Source organism: Pholcus phalangioides, unplaced genomic scaffold (assembly GCF_987345545.1).
Source record: "Pholcus phalangioides strain wild (caught in Gottingen) unplaced genomic scaffold, Ppha-v1.0 ptg000021l_1, whole genome shotgun sequence".
Lineage (NCBI taxonomy): Eukaryota > Metazoa > Arthropoda > Arachnida > Araneae > Pholcidae > Pholcus > Pholcus phalangioides.
In genome coordinates, this window is record NW_028301614.1 from 6,202,956 (window position 1) to 6,227,707 (window position 24,752).

The window sequence follows — 24,752 nt, forward strand, 5'->3', positions numbered from 1 at the left end:
CAGCCGGTGTTGATCAGGTAGCTTAAACGCCTAGAAAACCACCTGATCTTCGTTATCTCCATACAGCAGGAAGGTTCTGTCAACCGATCTCAGTTCTTTCTGAACAGCCGAGACCACACTAAAATTGATCTTAGTAATCTCTAGACAGCAGTGAAGGTCATATCGAGTGATCTCAGTCATTTAAAATCAGTCAGTGTCTATCAAGTAGCTTGAGAGGCTAAGAAATCATTTGATCACATGATCTTCGCCTCTACTGAGGATTATCATGCAAGTGTTACATCAACACTTAGAACTTGTTGTTATGCAAGTAAACATTATTCTCTACGGGAATCATTCACTAAATATTGACGTTATAGCCGAGGTGCCGTTATAACCGAGATTGACTGTATATTGTAAGCATATTATTTGTATATTATATTGTTACAAAGTAGAAAAAAGAAATAACTATGCCAAGTATAACAGCTCTTGAACTCGGAAAAAAAGTAAAAAAGGTAGTCATTACAATAGGTTTTCCAAAGAAATCGGTTCAACGCCACTCGGTAAAGAGAAAAAGAGCAATCGTAGAATAGAATGGGAATAGGTGGCGGAAATAAGGACCTTGAACAATACTCATCACCGTAGAAAGGCTATTATACTAATGTTTTTTCGTGATGGCTATTATTGGAGAAGAAGAAGAAGGTGGGGTTTGCGTTGTGAATTCCTTAAGAAAACTGGGAGAAAAATAAGAGTCTGTAATTGCAGGTAAAACACCGACGCCAAAAGAAAATAAGAATAATGAATGATTCTTTTAGTTTTTTTTTTTTTTTTTTCGCAGAATCTTTTATTTATTCAGATCTTTTCTTTTATGCAGTTTTTAACCCTTCTTTGTATGAATGAATTTTCACGCCATTTCTATGTACAGTCAAACTCGGTTATAACGACATTCGGCTATAAAGTGAATAATTGGCATTCCGGACTGATTCCCATAGAGATTAAGGTTTATGAACCTTCCTTATAACGTCGATGTAAAGCAATCACGTCGTATATAACGACAAATTTTTTGTCACCTTTGTTTCCGTGACGTTTTTCCAAGAAATTCCTATTATTAGAACTAATCACATCCAGGGAATGTTTGTCTTTGTTCTATTATAGCTAACGTTGAGAATAAAGACACTGAGATTTGCTCATTGACATGACCACTATACCAAACACATTTCAGTATTTTTGCCCTTTCTAACATTTTCTAATAAAAATTTTCAGTTTCTTCAACAAAGCTTGCTTTAATTTCTAATCTTTACTAAAATGAGGAATGCAGATAATTTGCGTAATTTATAAATTGTGTTGCAACGAATATGACAATAAATATTTATCACATATACTTGCCAATTATTTTTCCGTGAAATATATTTTTTAGCAGACTTTCTGTACCACTATATTTCTCACAAAGGTTTATTTATAAACAACATTTGTCGATTTCACCGACATTTAGCAACATGCCTGATGAGAATCGGCGATGTACCGTATCCCAAATTACCGTATTTTTATCGATCAAATATGGTCACCCTAAAATAATATACCTCATCATAAAAAAATTGGAACGGTATTTGATTGCCTATGACTATATTTTGCGTAAAAATAGGTTTTAAAATATCAAACCCGTAATGACATCTCGATTATAACGACAGACTATCGTGAAATCCTCGATGCGTTATAACCGAGTTTGACTGTATTCCTTTCTCTTTGCAAATTAACATTTCAATTCCAAATTAAACTATAAAAACGAAAGAAAATGAATTCTGATTTAAAATTTATAAATTCTAATATAAAACTTCTTTCGCTTTTCGATAAATATTTTGTTTATTTCATTTTGTTATAGTTTCCTTAATAAATTTTTAAAGATTGCTTATAGTATCAGGGGTACGCATACAGGTGGTGTTAAGCGAAAAGCAATTCGTAATTGCGGATATGTAATGCACAATTTGGGTATGTAACTCTCACAACTTTTCAGGGGGCTCATACCTTTTAACATGGTCGAGATCTTTAAAAATTATATTCTGGTAGAGAAGTATTTAAAAATATTATTCAACCAAAAAATATATCATACATAAACATATCTCTAATATTTATTAGGGAATTTTTAAACATGAAAAAATGCATTAATAACTTATTTACACCTTGCGCGCATGATAAAACAGCATGTCATCAATATAATTGAATGAAAATTGATTTAAAATAACGAATAATATTCAGTTCATAAAATAATTCAAAGTTAAGAAAAATGTATTTATGAATGGATCTAAGATATTTTGCCTAATTTTATGAATCAAACAGTTTCTTTCATTTTTATTCAATTACATTGATGCCATGCCGTGCCTTATTTTATCATACACGCAAGGTGTTAATGATGCATTTTGCTTTCTTAATGTTTAAAAATTTGCAAAACGCAATGATATGTAAAAACTTATTAGCATATACAATCAAACATATGTGCAGTAAAATTGAAATAAATCAATAGTAAAATAATATTTTTGATTATATTTCTCCTAGAGCTTAGGTTTTGAGGCTTTCTGATCATCTGAAAAAGTATTAGACCTCTTACTATTTTTTTGAACTCCAGAATTTTGCCACTGGACTTATCCCGTTGACAAGATTTCTTCCAGCCCAGCTTCATGGCAGAGTCTGGAATATTTTATTTTGTGTCGAAAAAAAGAAAGAAAAGAACACATACAAAATTTTTACAACATATTTTCCCCGGACAATTAATTGGGTACTGTCAAGATTAACAAATTTTGTGGTGATTACAGACGAGATGGGGTTGGGAGTTGGAGAAAAGTTTGGGATTTCGTTAAGACGGACGAATGTATACATATTAGGATGGAAGTATATTTTAAAAGGAATTAGAGGGGGCCCATGCCATCTCACCTGTTATCTTACACTTGCCATATTATATATACACAGGATACAAAACAAAAAAAAAACTAAATGAGAATCTTATTGTGGAATATAAAATATCCATCGGAGTGAGTCATCTCGCTTAACACCTTACTCGTGAGCAAATGGGTTTGATAACTTACGGACTAGAAGCCAGTGAGACCTCTTACTAAGCAAAGTTATAATGGATAAATAATAAATTTCATATATCCTGTACTATCAGGTTTTACATGGGCCTATTTTTAAAAGGTTTCTTTTAGAAACTTCATTTTAGTTATTAGAATTTTTAGGCAATCATTAGACGATCGTATATTACTGCGCATGTTAAAAAAATATGTATACACAAAATACATGTATGCGAAGCAAAAGATAACATCAACTCATTGCGAAAAATGTAAAAATTTTATGTCTGGAAGAAAATCCTGAAAATTCTGCGATGGTTATTATAGAAATACAATAAAATTTAAATGTACACACGGAAATAGTTCAAGTCTGAGCATTACAAAAATAATAATGGTGATATTGCGTGCATGTTTAAAGCATGAAAAAATAAAAATAGAAAGTGAAACCGAAATATTCAGAGCTTTGTATTCTGATCATGATGATGATATTTTTTTTTATGATTATGGTGGTGCCCGAAGAAAATTAAAAGAAAAAAAGCTTAGTTACGTTCACCTAAGACAGAAAGCGGTCAACCTGAGCTGACAAGGTCAATAACGCGACCGGAATATCATTGGCGGACTTGCTTCAAGTTAAAGGTTAAGAAATAAAACAAGATCAACTTTTCACCATCACCAAGAAAACCACTCCTTTACTTTTCCCCCTCTTCTTTCGAATCTCTTCTCATCGTTATTCTTTCGTAAGTATGTGAGGAATAAAATAGGAACAAGATATATGTTATATAACTTCCGAAAATCAAATATAATGAAAAAGTATAACTGGGAAAAAGAGCAAAAAAAAAAAAGAATGAATAAAGAAGAATTTAGAAATGAAAGTAAGAAATGCCGGAGAAATGCACCCAATAAACTAGAATGCTGTGGTCCGGAAGAAAATTACGACTTCCAAATATTTTTTTTAAAACATCTTAGGTGACACCTTGAGTACAAACAAGATCAGAGTTAACGAGATCTTTTCGGTTGACCAGAGATGACTGACAGGAGATCTAGTCAATTCCGAAAAAATATTGAAGTTTTTCAATTTAAGATGTGGAATTCTTCAAATCGGAATTTCTCTTGAAACTTCTTTATCAGGAATCGTCTTAATGATGGACTTCGAATCGTCAACCGGTATTATGACACGTACGGCGTGCATCATGAAAATAAAATATATGTATATAATCGCATACCGTATACCAGAGATAACCAACACCTGATCCTTTATCGAGTTAAATGAAATTTGTGATCATAATCTGAGATAACTGGTCACAACAGCAGACTTCCTGATCAACAAACTATTTATTTTCATTATTTCTGGTGGTAAAAATACTTTGCCATTTTTTTCACTCAAAAACTATACTATTTTTTCAGCACGAATATTGCTCATATAGTTTGTTATGGGTATTTTTTGTACACCAATTTGCTAATTAAGTTGTCTGTTGCAGCCAGTCTTTTGTGACGAAACATTTCTGAAGTAGATGCAAACTCACAATGACATCTCAAAACTGACGGATTTCATACATGTAGCTGCTGTCACTGCCGATACATTGGGCTTCAGAATTTTTGAGATAAATTCATCATATGTTTTAGTACATGAAAAATTAGTAAATAATTTTGTCAATAAAAAAAAAATTTTCTGGGACGTCGTGGGCCGTCACTAGTTCCTCGGGGGACTACTTACAACCCCCCCCCCCGGTTTGACTTCCTGCAGTATAGTATTTTATTTCTTGTAAGAAACATCATTGAACTAGAACTAATGCATCATCACTATTTAATCATCAAATAAAAAGTACAATTGCTGAGATTATTCAATCGAAATTGATAATCGATTTTTGATTAGTGTGCCGAATTGGAAAAATCAATAAAGTATGATATCAATAAATATTTTATAAGCAATAATATTAGTTTGATTGTAGAGTTTGCGTACGGTAAATTAACATCAGTAAAACTCGTAAAACGTCTTCCAATAATTGTAATCGAAAAGATAACCGAATTTCTATATTTTTCATGTGATTACAATTACGACCCATTTTGTTGTTGTTACAAATGTTATTTTACCTCATACAAACAACAACTGTTAAAATTTTGAAGCAAACTCCACAATTAAACCAATATTGCTCAAAAAATATTTATTAATGTCATACTGTATTGATTTTTTTATTCGACACAATAATCGAAAACCTATTGCCAATTTTAATAAAATAAGTGCAACAGTTATACTTTTTATTTGATAGGTGACAGCACGAGTTCCAGTTCCTTTAATGTTTCCAAGAAATATAATACTGTATACTATATTTATTTTCCATATTTTCCAGAGAGCACATTTTTATTGATAAAATTTTATTTTTACCTCTTTATTGGTTAAGGACAAAAGTGACCAAGAACGGCACCATTTTTTCATGTTGAATAAGTTTACAAAATATGGACGTTAAGAGTCTGAGAATGAATGCTCCGTGTACAGTTTTTTTTGCTGCGGAAAAAAAAAATCACCTATATTGTAAAGGATATATAGCATATTATTTTTTCATTCCTCACTAATATCGAAATTCTGTGAACATAGAAACAACAGAACGTGTCCCGTATCCGGAAAAAAAAGGACCCCTCGTACACCAACATGATTGTTTTTTTTTATGCCACCGAAATAAAAAAAATTATTCAGCTCAGCCGGGTTTTTTTAAACCGGCTGATGTGTAGTTTTTTTATGCTATTGATGAGACAGCATGACTTCGAATGTAATGATATTATTAATTATTTACTTGCTCAATATGCGAGAGAACGCATTCAAGTAGAGTTACCAGAAATTCGTAACTTTGGACATGAGGACGCCTGCGCACGCATCTTTGGAGTGCTGCTTGAATATGTTTACAACAGAAGGCACCACTACACTAACAATCAACAAAAATTGTTCTCCAACCAAAACAGAACCGCTTTTAAGATGTCGGCGAACCGCTTGTAAACTGTCGTATAACCGCTTTTAATATTGTTTTATACAATCGGAGAAAAGTTATGAAAGAACAGAAAAAACTAACGTACAACGCTCCTTTTTCTCTCATTTATGCTGCCTTTCCCCAACTGTTCTCTGATTTTTAAATTCCAATATCTCTGCAAATACTGCACTGAGAAACTTGGAATTTTTTTTGGTTGGCCTCAGGAGAGACAGAGAAACAACTTCCTAATTGGAAGTTAGAGCACAAGGTGATCGTATAAAGATTTAGATTTTTTTATTTCATGACACACTATTTTCACTCTCAAAACTGTTCCGGGTAATTTTTGATCACCTTTTGAGCATTTTTTAAACAAACGATGGGCAGTTGATGAGATAAAGGTCGCATTAGCACTTACGGGACATCCTGTATACGTCTATATAGAGGGCCGCAACAAGAGGGAAGCAGGCGGGTCTGGTTCCCGGCATGGGCGGAGATACGGGGGCGTGGCGTGGGGTAGGCATTGCCTCCCCCCTAGCGTCAAAGGTGGATTCGACTGATCTAATGCATAAATGTATATACAAATAGACATCATCATCATCGTGCCCCCCCCCCCAGACTTCCAAGTCTCCGCCTATGGTTCTCGAGCGCTGGAACAAAGGGGGGCGTAATTTTCATCCTTTAAATTCTCCTTTAACAATACAATGGGGCGTCAAAAATGCGTTCTTGACCCGTTTGGACGAACATGTAGTGCGGTCCTGCCTATATACTAATATTTTGCACGCAGAGACTGTCACAGAATTATTCATGCTAGATGTCATGTGTAATTGATATATTTTCCTCTAACTCTACTTTCGTGATAATCTGGATTATAATGTAGAACATCGATCGGATCACGTACTACAACTATTTGCACGTTCATTATACATTTCTCCACTATCAAACACTTGCGTATATACTCGTATAAGCCATCCATCAGACCATCGAGGCAGCGACACTTCGCGTTAATCACCATCGATGAATTTCTAGGTTCAATGTCCTTTGATGTCGTTGCGGAGAATGACTGAGCTCTACATTCAAATTCTTTGCATTCCTAGTTGCAAACAATTAGACATCACATTATTATATATAGAGACCATTATATGTATCATCATCATCATAACTATCAATTATCGATTGTTCGCTTTTAACGCATTTAAGTGTCATTCAACATTCGTCACAAGAAGCACAGAATCGCTGTTGTTCTCTTTCACGACGAATGATGATGTTTCCCGAGTAACTCTTTCAGCCTCGAGGCCCAGTCTTAGAAATTAAATGAATGCTTGTAACTCCTGTTCGCGTTTGATACTGAACTTATTTCATTTACAATTACTTATTCTCTACCCCTTTGTGTGTGTGTGAACATGTTATACATATCTGACTGATATGCGTATTTATTCTATTGTAGATCTGGTACATAGGGGCCGGCATGGTCCTCCCCTCTAAGAATTCCTGGTCATTGGCCGTAACCGCCATCACTGCGTTTGCTTTCTTCATAATTTGTATTCATCAAGTCCGTGCAGGTAAGAATGTCGATCACTCTTCTAGCAGTAAATAAGCCTGTTATTATAGATTTCTCTTGAATGTAACCTTTAATCTCTAAGAATTGCTTAATATCTTGAACAATCCATCAAAGAGTTCAAATTCATTTCGTTTATTTTGTCCATTTGAGCATGACAGAGAATTCGATCATTTTACCTGGTCATCACAAGGCTATTGAGAATATCCTCGAACACTAGATCTGAACCATGGTGAACGTTAGGGATGTAATAGGAAGGCACATCCGTCACAAACCTTCTCTTCCATTCGATTTACCGGAACTTTTGTGTTGTCTGACGAATTTCTAGGCTACACATGTGACTCAAGACATTGAAAGCACAGACATACTTTATGCGATAGTTTGGGAAGAAATTTCAAGTCACAGATCGCAAACGGCGCCTCTTTTGCATTACGCCATCTTAATTCAATTGCTCTTGAGTGTACGTGTACACTGACCGGGACTGTGCAATGACGGCATGTTGAATTTTATTTCCAAAAGTCTATCTACGCATCGCATCCAGGTATCGATCCTTTTGTATGAATAGCGATACTATATATCATCTAGCCTTTGTTGATATATTGAGCCGATGCCAAGTCACTCACCTCTTTTAATTCAGGCCAAAGGTGACCCCATAAAAAAATTGAATCAGTGCTTCTAATTCACTGACCGGTTTATTAAGGAACTAAGGATTAAATATCGAGTGCAATATACTTTAAGGTCATTTTTCACATCCCAAAAACCCCCTAATTTTAATTGAAGCACGTGCCACGTAATTACTGTATAAAATTAACGAGTGTCACAATGTTACACAACAGTATTGTCACAATCTTTACACAAGGCAGAGAGAGAGGATCGGACGACACGAATTTATGATCTTGATGTGTTAATCAACGAAAGTGTCACAACACCGAGCAGTGTCACACCGAATCTATACTCGAGGACTAAATTTTTCTTTTTTTATGAGAATGGGGGAAAAACCATTAGTCACTGTCACTAACACCGATGAGAAAACATAGAGGTGAGAGCGAAAACTCAAAAAAGAAAATGATATAGCGAGGCTGAGTGAAGCTGAGCAAGACAGAAGCGAGTTTAAGTGGCTATTAAGGAAAATAATAAACGTGCATGTGTGTGTTATGCGCATGTACAGAAAGAGGTATTTCGTGTGAAAAATTGAATTCTTTTATATGAAATTTTCGTGACTGGAATCTAATTTTACGACGATTCATCATCAGGCACAACAAAAAAAAAAAATGAAATGTATGTAGCATTTTTTTTGGTTCGGATGACGGAGCTCGTGGACGACAGTAATTACTAGATGGATTTTTTTTTTCAACTATGAAGTAGACCTATGTACTGGACACTACTCCGAGCGAGTTCTGTTATTAGTTATAGAATTTAGTGGTCACCCCCATCATGGTGCCTCTCATCTTTCAAAGTGAGAGCTTCTTGCGTAAAATAGGATTTGGTTCCTTCCTCCAACACATGCCACAGCCACCAATCTCTTAAATCTTCACTGAGATATTTTTTTTACCATCATCCGGATGAACGGTATTAACATTTATCCGTGAAAGTATTTTTCAATTAATATCATGTTGACGGGGCACCTCCCGTTTCTCTGAGGATTACACCGTTATTTTTCCATTAAACTGCCTATTTTTCTTAAATACCAATTTTTTTAATTGATAGTTCCAAGCATTTTCTGGATGGCTGACTCCATTAATTTTATCTTCTGCGGTATCAAGGGTATTATTCCTATCAGATCCGATCATACACTTTTTGGAATTTTAAAAATATTTTTGCATTTTTTGTTTGATACACGAAAAATGCATTAAAAACATAATGTCAGCAAGTCTTTATTTTTCAAATTTTCAATTTTTTTTGTTATTTTTGTGAAGAAATAATTAATTTCAAATTTTTTCAACCAAGATGATGCAGGGCATATTCATCTCTACATAGAATGTTTTTCGGAATTTTACTGTTGAATTTTATGAAATCACACTTTTTCCGGAGGAGCTTTCTCTTGGAAGCCATCTTGGAAAACCCCTGAAAATTCAAATTCCAAATTCTGATGGAAGCCCCGGAAGTTCACATTCACCAATTTGTAGCTCAAAACTTACACAATCCATTATGTCAGGGTTACTCATTGAGGAAAAAAAAACTTACAGTTAGAAAAAGCAACCCATGTATTTGTGGCACCAGGGTCTGAAACGGTTTGGGGGGTTAAAGGGTTATTACTTTGCATTTCGGAAGAACGCAGATTTTCATCTCATTCACTTTAGAGCAATGGTCGGCTGAAGTTGGTTTTCGATTGTATCACAGCTTTGAGGTGCAAATAGGAATTGAAAATGCCCGCCAACCGACCTAAAAATTTGAGAAAAATATATTTATTCCAACTTTGAATTCAGTTATTGATAATTTTGAAATGGAAATAGACGGTAGCACCTACTAATAAACAGATCACAGAAATTGCTGGCCACACGCACTTTTGCTGGACTACATGCAACTATGAAACATTTGGGCAGTATGCATATTTATATTATTTTCATAATTATTGGTTTTTTATTGCTCTTATTGGGTTGCTGTATTTTTGATACAGTTTAGATATATATTCGTTGGGCTTTTGTCTGTGGCCTTTGTATTCGTATTTTCAACGTAAATCTGCTGGGCACAAAATACGCTCTTTTGATACTGTCCGCAAAACGTGCTCTTCTTCTGATACTACCTCACCAAACATCAACTCTGACCATATCGCTGTAATGCAATTTACTGCTATTGATGAATTGGGATGGAAATGAAGGTGCCATCTATCAGTGGACACCTCAAGCTCGTTAGGAAAAACATCTTACCTATATTCTTCCCCGGGTTTGAACCCATGACCGTGACGGCAACCTTCACGGTGGTAGACGAGCATCTTACGCCACTAGGGCGCAAATTCTTCTGATATTACTTTACTGCACACCAACTCTGGTCACATATCGCCATACGGCAATTTCCAACCAGTCGAGTTGGGTGGGAAATGAAGGTGCCATCTATCGGTGGTCGCCCCAGGATCGGTAAAGAACTTGTTTTTGACGCTTTATGCCCGGATTCGAATTCATGGACCTTGATGGTAACCTTCATAGTGGAAGACAAGGATCTTACGCGCCACTCGAGCGCGATCCTTCTGATACAGGTCCACAAAACGTGCTTTTCTAAGACTGGTTCACAAAATGTGCTTTTCTGATACTAGCCTACAAAACCTGTTCTTCTTCTGACTCACAGCGCGAAGTGCTCTCTTTTCCTGATAGTGGTCCGCACAACGTGCTTTTTTTTCTGACAGTGATCCACCAAAACGTGTTCATTTTCTGATCCTAAGCTCAAAGTACTAATTCTCATTCTAACACTACTTCACAAAACATGTTCTGACACCTGTGCACAAGGCGTGCGCTTCTTCTGATACTTGGCCCACAAAACCCGCTCTTCTTCTGATAACGGGTCCACAAAATGTGCTCTTCTGATCCTCAACTGAAAGTGCGCTCATCTTCTGATATTAGTCCTCGAAATGTGATTTCGTTTTGATATTTATCCTAAAAATGCTCTCTTCTTCTGATACCTATAAAGAAAACTGCGTTCTTCTGATACTGATCTTCAAAATGAGCTCTTCTTCTCTCACATCTTTCTTTCCTTCTTATCTATATATTTCTAGAGCTGAGTTGAACTATACTTTTTTTTTCAATACTTGAGAGTGAGTTATAGTTGTTTTTGCGACTCATATCTCAAAAACCTTCCGATTACTCCTTCACAAGAATTACAATTTGTGTATCGCCCCATCTCTCCGGACAAATCTTTTTTTTTATTATTATTCAATCTTCATCAACTCTGAAAGTGGTGGTATGTGGTATAGGCAATATCAGACTCTGTCAAACTTGGCAAAAGGAGAGGAGCATGATGATGATGAACCAACCGAAAGATTGAACGTCCGCACACACATCAGAAAGTTGCCGGAATTAAATTACCAGCAAAGAGAAGAGCGGCACCAACAATCAATTTCTTTTTCACTTTTCATTATTATCATTATTTTGACTCCTTGTACATATATTCTTATGGTATTTTTTTTTTCGCTCGCTTCTTCATATTATTATTACGTATAACGAATTGAGGACCCAACCCCTACCGGATATTCATGGTTGAAGCCAAACGAAGAGGCTGTTTGTTCTTCTTTTTAATATTTGATAGGGTTTTTTTTGTTCACTCTTCTGTTTCTTGTTTCTGAACTCACAAGTCGGCGGCGATAGGGTTGACCAAGGCGAATTTCCGTAATTTAATATGAACTCTAAACTTTATTGACTGTTATTAAAACGAACGTGAGCGGTTTATGAAAATATATACTATATCTTTTTCTGGTTGGCTTTGTTATACTTCCTTTGAAAATGACTGCAAAGTTCGTTGCCTTAAGAGAGATTGTATCGTTTCGCCAAAATATACGTTTCATTGGTATTGTGACGCGTGGAAGAAATAACATAACCTTCGATATATTTTTAATTTAAAGGGGTTGGTGCACGCAAATTTTCAAAAAAAAAAATTTTCGAGTTTTTCAATTTTCAAATACAATAAAATTTTGTACGACTGAGCAGGCATTATATACGATAAGATTCGTATTAATATTAAAATACTTTTTTTTGTCAAGTACGGAACATTTTTTCAGATACTACTTGTTCAAAATGTCTTGAAACTTTGTGTTTATCTCAACACTAAGGTGTTACATATTTTAACGAGATGATTTTTTACTAAAATGATTTAAATAAATTTTATGGCACAAAGTAGGAGTAAATTTCAGTGATTTTTGAAAAAGCTGCATGTTGTTAAAATTCGAGAAAAAAATGACCGACAGTTAAAATCCCAAATGCTCTCGTTAAATTTTAAAAAATATCCATAGTATTGGAGAAGAAAATTTTGAATTGAGAAAAATTTTAAATGTTCCTCAAAAGAAAAGGAGTTTTTTTTCCATTGGTAAACATGGCAAGCCAAGATCGTGCACCAGCCCCTTTAACCCATGTTTTTATTGGAATGCCAAAATTAAAGTCGTAATATAGTGTTATGTTTGTGGAAGTCTAGAGAGAGGAAGTGTTATGATCTGGAATTGGTTCTATCGGTCTGGATAGGCTTAGCAAAATTACTGTGCAGTAACAAAATAAAATTAGCAGTATCTCCACATACTTCATTACCATCTTTTCTCTCAATGGGCATTTTTAAAGGTGACGGCATAGTTCTGGATGACTATGCAGAGATACATCTGAAACTGGGAAAATTTGGTTGGATACCCAAAAACATCATTCGGAGACTTTAGTTATAAATCAAAAAATTCTGATCAAAATTCAATACAGAGCATAAGGAATTGTTGAAGAGGAATCCGAGGAATCATTCGATTATTTTCTGCCACATGAAACATCTTATTGAAACGTTGATGCAAACCTCGCTAAAAATAAGTGTTGATTATTGTCTGACCACATTAATACAAATACAAATACAAATAAAATTAAATTAATGACTCGATGAATATGCGCTTGAACTTGAAATTATTAGAGAATGAGGCTTCTTTTTTGGCCGACAATGTATGTGTGCATACATTTTATGGTATTTGACGATTGCATTGCAATATTGTTATTCGATGGTTCCATTCATTTTTTATACAATTACGATTGGTACTTTATAACTTCATTTAAATACCTTCTACTTGTTTTTATTTGAGAGAAAAGAAAAAATAAAGATCTTGCATGAAAGATCCCAAAAATCCATTCATTTTTCCAAAAATTAATTCAATTAGAATTAAGTCTTCGGTTACAGCTTAAAACTCAACGTAAGTGTTTTACTATAAGAAAACATGATATCAGATTTTTTTACTTTCGTGACACTTTTGAAAATTATCTCATTTCTATATACTTATTTACATCTTCGTCTGATCTCGCAAAGCACTTTGGCGGCAACATATGGTGCCGTGACACCCCGGAAGAGAATCTCTTTTGTCTCCAAAATATCTATCGGCTATCCTGACCCATCTTACCATTTGGGAATCACTACTAGATGAAAGTGCACGTAGCCTATAAGTTAGAAAGGGAATGCGCCGTTCTCTAATTACACTCTAGAAGAAACCAAAACTTAGGAAGAGGATTAGAAAATTAAATGAGATATTTAATGAATGTCTTTTATCTTCATCGACTTGATGGATACTTTTACCGGAACCATAATGAAGTCGGTATTTTAATGTATATTGACGATTACGAGCTGCGATAAACGGTTGATGAACTTGTATCAATTAAGAGGAAGAAAATAAAAATTACAATTAGTGTTTTTTAGTTGAAGGCAAATTGGAAAACTAGTGCTAATTTAATGCGTAATTACGGATTCGAAACAGGAGGAATCGTTTAGCTGGAGCGTGCAGATGATGCTACCACGAGATTATGTCCCAAAGTGCACCGATAATTATCGCGATAATCACCGAAGATATCGTCACCACGTGTTGCTCAGTCGAAAAAATCGAAGGTGGTCTTGACTTATTTGCATATGTTTCTTTCATGAGAGATACAGCCTCAAGAGTTCATCGCATTAAAGGTCATGCAATGGATACGTCGACGTAAAGAACTGCAAAAAAAGAATGTCGGAGAAGAATCGAGTTTCTTCTTCACTTCGGAATGAATTTCTACCTCGAAGAAAGAGATAAAAAACGTGAGTTGTTGAGATGTGTGTGTGTGGAAATTGTGGAGAAAAGGTTCGGTTACCGGAATCGCTTTTTTTTGAACCCGATGATACACTTACGGGTAAACGGATCCACGGAATCGTATAATGAAAAGTAAAGTGGGCGTGGGAGAAAGTTAACGAGGTATTTGATGGAAACGAGGCAAAAAAAGAGTGATTTCACTAATGATTCGGCAGTTGTGTATTAAACTCTTGACGCGCCGCCCAACCCTTTGGCTTCACTCCAAGCTCTTTCCGTTTCTTTTGATCGTCTTCCAGTTCGAAATGCTGATGGTCTACCCATTACCACAAAGCACTCGTTGAATGAGAAACGCTGGGAGTTTTCCACTTTTCTTCCACATACACATAGAAATGACCATCTACGACTTGATGGGAAAAGTTTCCAACAATTCCTTACGGCACCATCTATGCGAGTATGTATATAACTTTCCAATGTAGTTGACATTTTAGCCTCTTTGATTATGGACCTCGTGGAGTTGGCTGCTAATGATGAGTTCCTTTGTTGGCATTGAGACATTCCGCCTTCATAGTCTTTTTCGAGAAGAATTCTAAGACTGGATTCCTTGACCGTGACCGTTCGTTACGATATCATCTCTTCATTATTTAAGGTTAAGGTTAGGTCTTGTGGGAAAAGCGACTGGTAGGGGGGAAAAATGCAAATTTCACCGTTCTTTATGATGTGCAACGGGGAGGGGAGGTTTACGGGCTCGTTGACGTAAGACTTAAGACACTCCGTAAAAGTGCAACGAGTCTAGAGATTTTCTCTTGAAGGCCTTGGACATCCCGCTGAGACGGATTTCTAGCTGAGACAGAAGTAAGTTCGGGCATGCATTTCCAAGTGAAATAGCTTTAGATCTTGGATCTAGAGAGAGAGAGAGAGAGAGAGAGAGAGAGAGATAGAGGGGTCTTATATCAAATGCAACTGGTCCTAATGTTGGGCTTGGAGGTGTATCTCGAAGTTAATGCGTTAGTGTATATAGACTTCTATCACTTTGCGTATAACTAGTCGCTAGATAGTATTTGAAATTATTTCATTTCACGCGATAAACTTATTTTTATTCGACCCTAATAATAACGACATTGGCAAATAAAAGGTTTCAAATTCTTACCCATGTTTCGACACGCAAAGGGTGCTATCTTCAGAGGGAAAGAAATGGCAATCGACATTATGACCTTGGCGACCCGAAGTCCCGTCAGGACTAGCCCGACACTTCTCCATAGGTTGCTTTATTGAACAGGTGTCACCAGTGAAGTCCTGCAAGGATGTGTACTTGGTCCCACTGTTATTTTTCCCCACTTTTTATCGATAAACCCGCTCAGAGTATCGATAGCATTGTTAACAAATGCTTAGGTGACGTGAAGCAAACGAGGGCAGTCGGGGATCAAAACAAACGGGAGAACTGTATTCGAATTTGGATATGATTGCAACATGGGCTCTGAGCGTGACTTTTAGCATTGACAAGTGCATGCTGGCTCATTTCTAGCGGTGTCACAAAATCGAACAGAATACTAGGTTTCATTCATAAAAGGGTCGCTTCTCGTTTTCCTAAAGTCATTCTCCCACTTTCCAACTGTTCATTCTGGCCTGGAGTATGCGGCGTGGTTTTGGAGACCATACCTACAGAGGGACGTGTAATTAGTTGAGGGTGTGCAGAGAAGAGCCACACGAGCGCTCCTGTTGATACAACGAGCTGGTGCTACAAAGAAAAACTTGATTTTTTGAGTATGTTTACATTGGAAGAGAGGTGGCGGGGGCGTGGGGAGGGATATTGTCGAAGTGTCAAAAATTTTTGACGGGATAGATAAGATCAACTATGAGTTATTAATACATACACCGTCAATCTGGTGTTTCGACAAAGGGACTCTAGTATCGATTAGTAAGGGAAGGGACAACTCCAGGTTGTGGAATCACAGAGAATTTTTCTTTAACAGGGTTGTGAATAAATGAAATAGCTTACCTTCGGGAGTCGTGAATAAAAGATTTTTTTTATTTGGTGCAGAAAAAAATCAGTTCACATTTTTGTCGATAGAGGGAAATGCATGAAAGCGAATCACTAAGCAAATATGTGAATACTATAAAATACAGAGTGTACGATTAACAGCTTATTTCTAAATTTTCGTGGTATTAGCGCTTACATAAGGTTTCCATTGTGATGTTGACATTGGTGGATAAAACACACTGTTGGAGAAGTTGTTTCATCTTAACCACGAATCACCAGCTGGAACACAAAAGAGATCGAAGAACGGTTAAGGTCCGATCACTCTTGATTTGCTGTCGTGCAGCACCCTGTATCGACGATAGTGTGAAATATATTTTTTTCTGTACCACAAAAAATCCCCCCCTCCCCCTTCGTGGGAATAACTGTTTTGCAAACTGCATTCAAATATATCTGTTCCTCACATTTTTATGAGTTTTTAAACTATTTACGACTTTATAGGACACCCCGTATTCTCGAATCACTGTCTGTGGCGGGGAAATATTTGAATAGGAAGTCAGCTAAAATTACCGACGCATAAATGAATTGTTACCAACTTGTAACCTTACTAATTGTTACACCAACTTACTAACTGGCTCTTGAAGATGTTATTGGTCACCTTGCACAGAAATAATTCGTGAAGGGCAAAACGTCCGGATGAAGGACGCTAAAGAATGAGGAAGAGTATCAGGAGTAGGAAGGAAAAGGACGCCAAAAAATAAGACAATAAACTTAACTTTTTTGATCTCGTTTTTTTTTTCTTTCTCTTCAATCTTCTCCAATGTCAAGGGGAAAAATAAGTTCAAAAACTTTCATCATAATCATCACTATCATCATCATCATCATCACGACGGCCATCATCAAGTATCAATTTTCGGAAAATGGCGTTTTCCTCAACTCAAAAAACTATATACGCTTCTTTGGGGCCACCTGCCGCCGCATCTGCTGCCTGATTATTTTTCCACTATAGGCTGGGGTTATTTCATTTCTCATCAGAACGAACAACTTTCTGACCATACATGTAATGGTTTTTGATTTCAACACGGTCTGAGAGAGGGAGAAAAAAACAATAATAATATTAACAATGATAATGTACACAAACAAAGACTCGGAAGAAAATCCTCGGAGGAATATATCTATGTGGAAACGCTTTCCTGATATTATGGATCAAGGATCACGTGATTACGCTGTGAGAACCTTCGTGTGATACTTTTGGTCTTGTTCGTTCATGATTCCTACTTTACAAAATATTTGACAATCATAATATTTTCTGGACAGTCCAAGTTTGAGTAATAGCCACTGAGTGCTCTTGTGGGCATCGTGCTGGACTCTTATTCTGAGGATCCAGGTCCCAAACCCGTTGCAGTGCCAGCAAGAACAAGAAGCACAACTCTAACTATATAAATACGTTTGGGGCCATGCATAACAGGGCGTATGGCATTTTACTGGCGAACCGTTGGCGTATAGGCATACTTCCAATTAGAAAAAGTACCAAAATAACGTACTTAGAAGTAGAAAGTTGTTGCCCTGTCTTTCCTGATGCGAACAACAAAAAAAATTCCGTGTTCTAAGTGCAATATTTGAAAAGATATTTGAATTCGAAAAATGGAGAAAAATTGCAATAAATGCGTGAAAACCGTTTCACCCGCATTTAATTCTGTTTTTTCCCAAATTTCCCCCGTTTTTCGAATTCGAATACCTCAGTGAGTATTGCACTTGGAACGTGGAATTTTTTTTTTGTGGCATCAGGAGAGACAGTAAAACAACTTTCTAACTGGGTTCTTCGGCACACTAGGCTGTATAAAAGATTACTTTTTTATTTTAATAACTATACAACCCCTTGCAACAAAAATGATATATCTGAGTTCTACATTCCATTTGGGAAATTTTTTTTAATTGGAAGTATACCCTCCAAGATCAACGGTTCGCTAGTAAAATGCCATACGCCTTATTGCCTATGCACCCTATATATACAATCACACAACACGTTCTATCATGCACCATTACGTTAGAAATTCCGCTAAGGAATGTGTACGCGGTGCAATTACGGGTAAGTAGTAGCAGTTCTGGAGTGTTAAAACATAAGATGTGTGCGTGTGTGTGTGTGTGTGTGTGTGTGTGTGTGTGTGTGTGTGTGTGTGTGTGTGTGCATAACATGAAAATTCAAGCATTTACCATCTTCAATTCAAAATATGTAAGGTGGGTGGCAGCACCTACAAAAACATGGTAAAAGCTCAACTCTGACAAGTTGAATACACAGTGTGTCTCATAAATTCGTAAGTACGTAGTTTAAAAATTCATAGAAATTGAAGGAATTGGTACATAAAGTTATTCTCACGAAGGGGAATTTTTTTTTTTGTTACAGGTGAAAGTTCAGTTCAAAATTTGGTCGATACAAATCAGAATCATGTGAAATGCAAGTTGTACGATGAACGCTAACTCATTTTTGTATTATCCTGTTACTGGAGCTTGCATTCGAATGTTTACGAATGTTTCGGATGTAGAAGAGGTTGAAGAAGGTTACAGGAGCAAAATGCCGTGATTTGCTTCCATGCAGTGTCCTCTATCGACAAAAAGTTGAACTAAACATTTTCCCGTACCATAACAATAATAATAATAATCCCCCTCGTGAAAATAACCTTTTCCGCGAACCGCATTTCTATGAATTTTCAAACTATTTACTAATCCATGGGACACCCTGTACGTTAAGGGTTTCACACATACACTCAGAACACGTATTCCAACATGTGCCAATTCATTAGGAATTCCGCAGAGAAATTTGCACGAGATATATACTGTACAGTTAAGAAGTATGAGACATTATTTTTGGATACCTTCAACTTGGACGTTCTATATAGGGATATTTCGGAGGTGATCAAAACCGCAGTCACCCCTCTGAGTTCACGCCATTTGCCAAATGCCAACTACGGTAGAAATTCTCAATGAAGTTGATGTGATCTTTTTGGCAGTCCAGAGATGACTGACAGCACAAAATGATCATCACCTCGGTGGTAACGCAGCGACTCAGTCATCTCTAGACAGCAGGGAAGATTACGTTGACTCTGCACCCGTATCCACTTTACAAAAACTGCTGCAGATGTGGATTTAACGTTTTGAAACAATAATTCCAATTGGCAACGGCACTTCTCAGCCCGGAGTCTTCTCACCATTATTCAAAATGTCCACGCTGAAAACAAACCGACAAACTACTTTTGACATTGAGAAGTTGCGTGTTTACATCGGGAAGTAAGTAACTAACTCGGAGTCTCAAGGAGGGCACACCTTAATTCCTCGGTCTTAAGCCTTTGGCTGCGCATCGTCAGCTCACGCGAAGATCACCGTGCACGAGGAAAAAGGTAAAGACACATAGAAGAAGAGGACCTCTTCCTACAAAAAACCAGCACCTGCTCCCTCTCTCTCTAGAGGAAGGTTAATTGAAACGTTACACGGACGACCTTTTCTTATTTCCTCGGGTTGTACAGTACGAAAACTTGCTGCAACGTCCAACCGAAAAAAAAATAAAGCGAAGGTCATGTAGTACCAATTACGCATGCAATACAGGGGTAAGACGTGGTCTGTCTGAGATGCTTATGAGATAACTCCTTGGTTGGGACGCACAGAGGGTACTGTTGCTGCTGCTGCTGAAGGTTCATCCCCACCATCAAAGGTCCCATATCTTTACTTTCTAAAGTCTATGTCGGAGAAGAATTATATTCCCTAGGATCACAGACCGACATAAATCAGTGACGAGGAGAAAGATCAGAAGGCAAAAAAAAAAAAAAAAAAAATGTGCATATGCAAGATATATAGAGGAGGCGAAATTTATGGTGTTCTTAACTTCATGTAGTTTACGTGTTCCTTTCTTTCTTGGACACTCTTTGAGTTTGCCGTGAAATGATGATGATCATGTTGGTCGTGGTGAATCTGAAGCCCTTCCGTTTCCTGTTAAAGAGAAATGGGCGTGGTTCTTGAAAAAAAAACCCCATCCATTAGTATTTGGCCATGATCTGACTGAGCTGCCGAACATAATTCTGGTTATGACCAAGATATCTGATTGGTTCAAGACGCAATATTCGTTCAATGGATCAAATAGTGTGAGTGATTTATTGGAGGTACCATACAAAGCTCCAACAGCTGATGTCAGTTTGAAAAGTCTCTCCACTGATCAATCATACATAAACCATACAGACCACAGATCAATCACACAGAATCAAGCATACAGCATTTAAAAATTCACGCATAATACCGGTGAAATCGAATGCCGATTTGTTGCTTTTGGGTTTGGAAGTTAGATGGCAGCGCTTCTTAAACACAACATGCTTTCTTCAGTAATAAATTTCACGCTAGGTACACAATACATTCCGACATGCACAAATTCGTTAGAGGTTCCTCAGATGTGCGGTCTGGTGCAGTAGTAGCAGCCCTAAAAGTCTCTCCGCAGAGAGCAGACTTTTTCTTCTATCTTCCTAAAAACTTCTCCGTTTTGAAGACATATTCTAGCCCAGCTCAGATGATATTTACAGTGTTCCGTCTAACCTGTCACACTATCGTGAAAAAACCAGTGTCCCATCTAATCGGAGAGAATTGCTAACTACAAAATGAGCACAGCACCATAAAATGCTACTCTTGCGATTTACGACATCGTGCTTAGTTGCAAACTATTAGAAATTATTCAGTAATTAATAAACACTTTAGAGAAAACTTGTCCGAATAAATTTCTAGAAGGGGGAAAACAAATCTCTTACTATAGATTATGTAATTATGATGACAACGGAGCTACACTGACTCCATAGCATCACGGGGCCATTTTTAAGTAGTTTATCACTGTTTCACATGGCGGCCATACCTGAAAACTATGGAGAAAACCCGTTACTACCCATTCCCTTACCCTTACTATTCTATAATCCCCGCACTTTCTATATGTAATTACAACCTTTAAACATTATGAAATAATTATGTACTGCCTTAAAATTCTGAATAAACCACCATAAACGATTTGAAAACCCCTCATGACCACGAAAGCAACTGAATACATAAATTCTCTCAAAAAGTACTAAAAAATACTTGAGGTTATAATTAGTCAGCTTGTAATATGCAGTCCGCGTTCATTCTGCAGTGTATTATAAATGTGAGAAAGTGGACTCGTGGGCTAATCCATCCCATTTCTCTCTTTCATACGGATAGCCATTGGAGAACTTTCTTCCGCATATCTTTCCTTTTCAACATGCACTCTTTAATTTATGACACACACACGGCTAACAACGGATCAAAGAAATCAGCAGAAAAAAAAAAAATCTATTCCCATAGAACTCCGTCCATAAAGCGAATGGTGAAAGACAGCACTAAAAAACCGTGGTCATTATAACCCTTGCGATGGACCGTATGGAGGAAACTAAGCGGAAACGTCCACCGGACACCTGAAGAATAAAAAAAAAATCCCCCAGAACAACAACAGAATTGAAATGAAACAGACTTTTAAAAGCCTTTGCCATGCTCGTAAAATCGAGGCAGAGAGAGAGTTTTAGTCTGAGACCTACCCAATGGAGGATACTAACCTTATCGGTGAAAAGCACAAAAAAAGGTAAAGCCCGGCCACGAAAAAAAAAAAAAAAAAAAAAAGCTAAAGGTCAAAGCTGGGAGTGGAGGTGGACCCGTAGACGTTGCTCAGGTCATCAGCTGACCTTTGGACGGCAACCCTATGACATTTCACTTGATGGGCGCGGATATTAATAATAACTGGAGACCGTGAGGAGCCCTGGAGGACGGAAGGAAGGTTGGAGAACAAATTCCTGGCTTTTCTTGGGCAGTTGAAGAAGTCACTCATTAATGAGACTCGTTTTCTCTCTCTCCGAAGATGCACGAAAAAATCAATTCGTGGAGGTTTAAAGGCAAATTCAACTGTCTGTTCATAATCTTAGCAGTTTCATAGAGATCTTTCGTTTAGATGCTGCGTTATTCAGGCTTGCTACGTTATGATTGATCAGTTGCGGATAAACTAACTTTCTCAGTAGTTTAGATGAACTTTCTGAATTGTTTTGACTTTTTAAAATGTTATCTAAAAGGTTTGCACTGGTCTATCTCAGCAGATGTCAATTGGGGAAGACTGTAGCCCCAGGGGGCGACGGCCCAATTGTAGAATTATAAAAAAATTACAAATAAATTACTTAGAAGAAAAGTTTTCATTTCATTTTTCAAAGCTGCAACATTGATAGATTGCAGTAATACTATTGTTATGCTTTGACAAAAATATACTTATGGCGACCGCTCTCGATAGGAGTATGAAACGTTGCTTTAGTTCTTTTGCAGTTCGGTAGATGGCATTTTGTGCAGTCGTTTCTGTTCTGTTACCGATTCTATTTTGAGTGTGTGCGCAGCCCTGACGTATTTATTTATATTGACAGAGCTGTGATCGTTTTGTGTTCTGGTTTGCTGCCATCTGCCTTCAATATTTTGAAGTCAGAAGACAGATATGAAAAATTTTCATGTTAATATGAATTTTCGTGCATTTTCATGTTATGTGAGTATCGTGCTGGAGGTCTCCAATGGGGGGGGGGGGGCGGCGATTAGCATTCACACCTAGAAATTGAAAATCCGCAGAAATTCACTCGGCGAAAACTAACTATTTCAGAAATCCACGTGAGCAATGAGAATATCAAGAAAAAAAAATTTGAAATGAGAATACATGAAAAACCTTTGTGAACAATGAGAATTCTCCCAAAAAATCTAAAAAAAATTAGAATCCGCAAGAAACGTATTTAAACGACTGGAATCCTCAAAAAATACATGTGTACAATTTAAATCCTCAATATACATCTGTGAACAGCGGGCCCAATCAGAATCCTCACATTTACTAGTATTGGATAGAATATTCTCCATTGTTCAAGAACATTCTCGCTGGCAGATGGCCATAATTTCTTCTGCTATAAATGGTTAGTCTATGGCAGACACCAAGATTTTCAGTTGGTCCACTACTAAAAATATTTGAGAACCGGTGGTCTATCTCGAAGTGGGTGCAAATTTCCTAGCCGAAGCACAAAACGAAGCGAAATGACACTTAACATAAATACCCATTTTCAAAAGTTTCCTCTTCCATGAGAGTCTCTAGCAGTTTTTGACTATCTGACGCCTGGTGACTCTATTCTATGAGTCAATTTATTTTCTACAATTTCGATGGTTCTGTGTTTAACGGACCTGCGGTTCTTCCCCTTGAGAGCATTGTGACAAAGCGATTTTTTCGAGTCCCTTTTTCCTGACTGTAAATGCCTACCTACCTATTAACGTGCTTACTATCTAAAATTTCAACAAGATCTTGTTTTCATGAGTCCCCTCTTTGTACTGTTGTACTGCCCCCCCCCCCCAGGCCGTATCCGGGTGAGCGCTAACAATTAAAACGGCGCTAAGACGGTACTGTTTAATCATTTAAACCTTCTTGAGTAGTTTTTGTTTCTTTTTCAACCTTATACCATGAGAAAAATTCTGAGGTTTTATGTACATCATGAAATTCTTAGGATATGTCCAGGCTGGACAGGCTAGGTTATGCCCAGAATGCTGGACAGTCCAGCATCATGAAAGGCTTTTTTGAAGGAAATGCTGTACATCATCTACAAATTTTCATAATTTTTAAATGATGGCCAGCTTCATAACAGAGATTCTTACATAATGTTCTGGTCTATTGTGAAAATTCTTAGATTCCTTCTGTTTATCGGGAAAATTGTTAGATGGTGTCCCTTCGTCATGAATAATATCATGGAATGTTCAAGTTCTGAAGCAGGTGTCTTAATCCTTTCAGAAACCGCGGGCCAAATTGAAGTTGCTTATAAAGCCAACGGGCTATCAACTCACACTGAGGTATTTACAATTGCAAGAAGAATGTATATAGATTTACTAGGGCTTTTCGTGTAATATACAGCGACAACTTAATGTAAGGATGAATTGGGCCCCCGACTTAAACAGAAGCAGAAATAATTGTAGACTTTATTTATATTCTAAAATTATTTGTCTATTAATTACCATTTAGTTCTGAAACCACTTCTTTCTTTCACCAATTCCACAAAACTTTCTGATTAATTTTAATCAGAAATCCCCTTTTAAATGATTCTGTAATTATTTATTTCAATTATTCTGAAATTATTTATTTCTCAATATATCTTGAAATCATTTCTTTCAATAATTATGCAATTATTCTTTCAATAATTTTGAAATAATTTCTACCACAAGTTGTTTCATAAGTTATTTTTCTGACGAATTCTGAAATTAAAATCTTTCGAAAATTTTGAATTTTCCTCCATTCTGGAATTATTTCTTTCATTAATTCTGAATTTTCATAGTTTCTCTCTGGAAGTATTCATCATCAATTCTAAAAGATTTCTTTCGTTAATTTTAGAATTATTTCTTTCATTAGTTCTATAATTTTTCTTCCATTAATTACGGAATAATTTCTTTCATTAATTCCAGAATTAACCGTTTTTCAATGTTT

General features: G+C 36.6%; 1 protein-coding gene across 1 annotated transcript in view; it reads left to right on the forward strand.

The window, feature by feature from the left end:
* Positions 1 to 24,752, forward strand: part of LOC149070540 (uncharacterized) — a 157,965-nt gene that overhangs the window by 57,284 nt on the left and 75,929 nt on the right. Inside the window, exon 2 of the mRNA XM_089249147.1 lies at positions 7,437 to 7,551. Within this exon, the coding sequence (XP_089105273.1) occupies positions 7,458 to 7,551 (94 nt within the window). The 5' untranslated portion in view covers positions 7,437 to 7,457. The remainder of the gene's footprint in view (positions 1 to 7,436; positions 7,552 to 24,752) is intronic.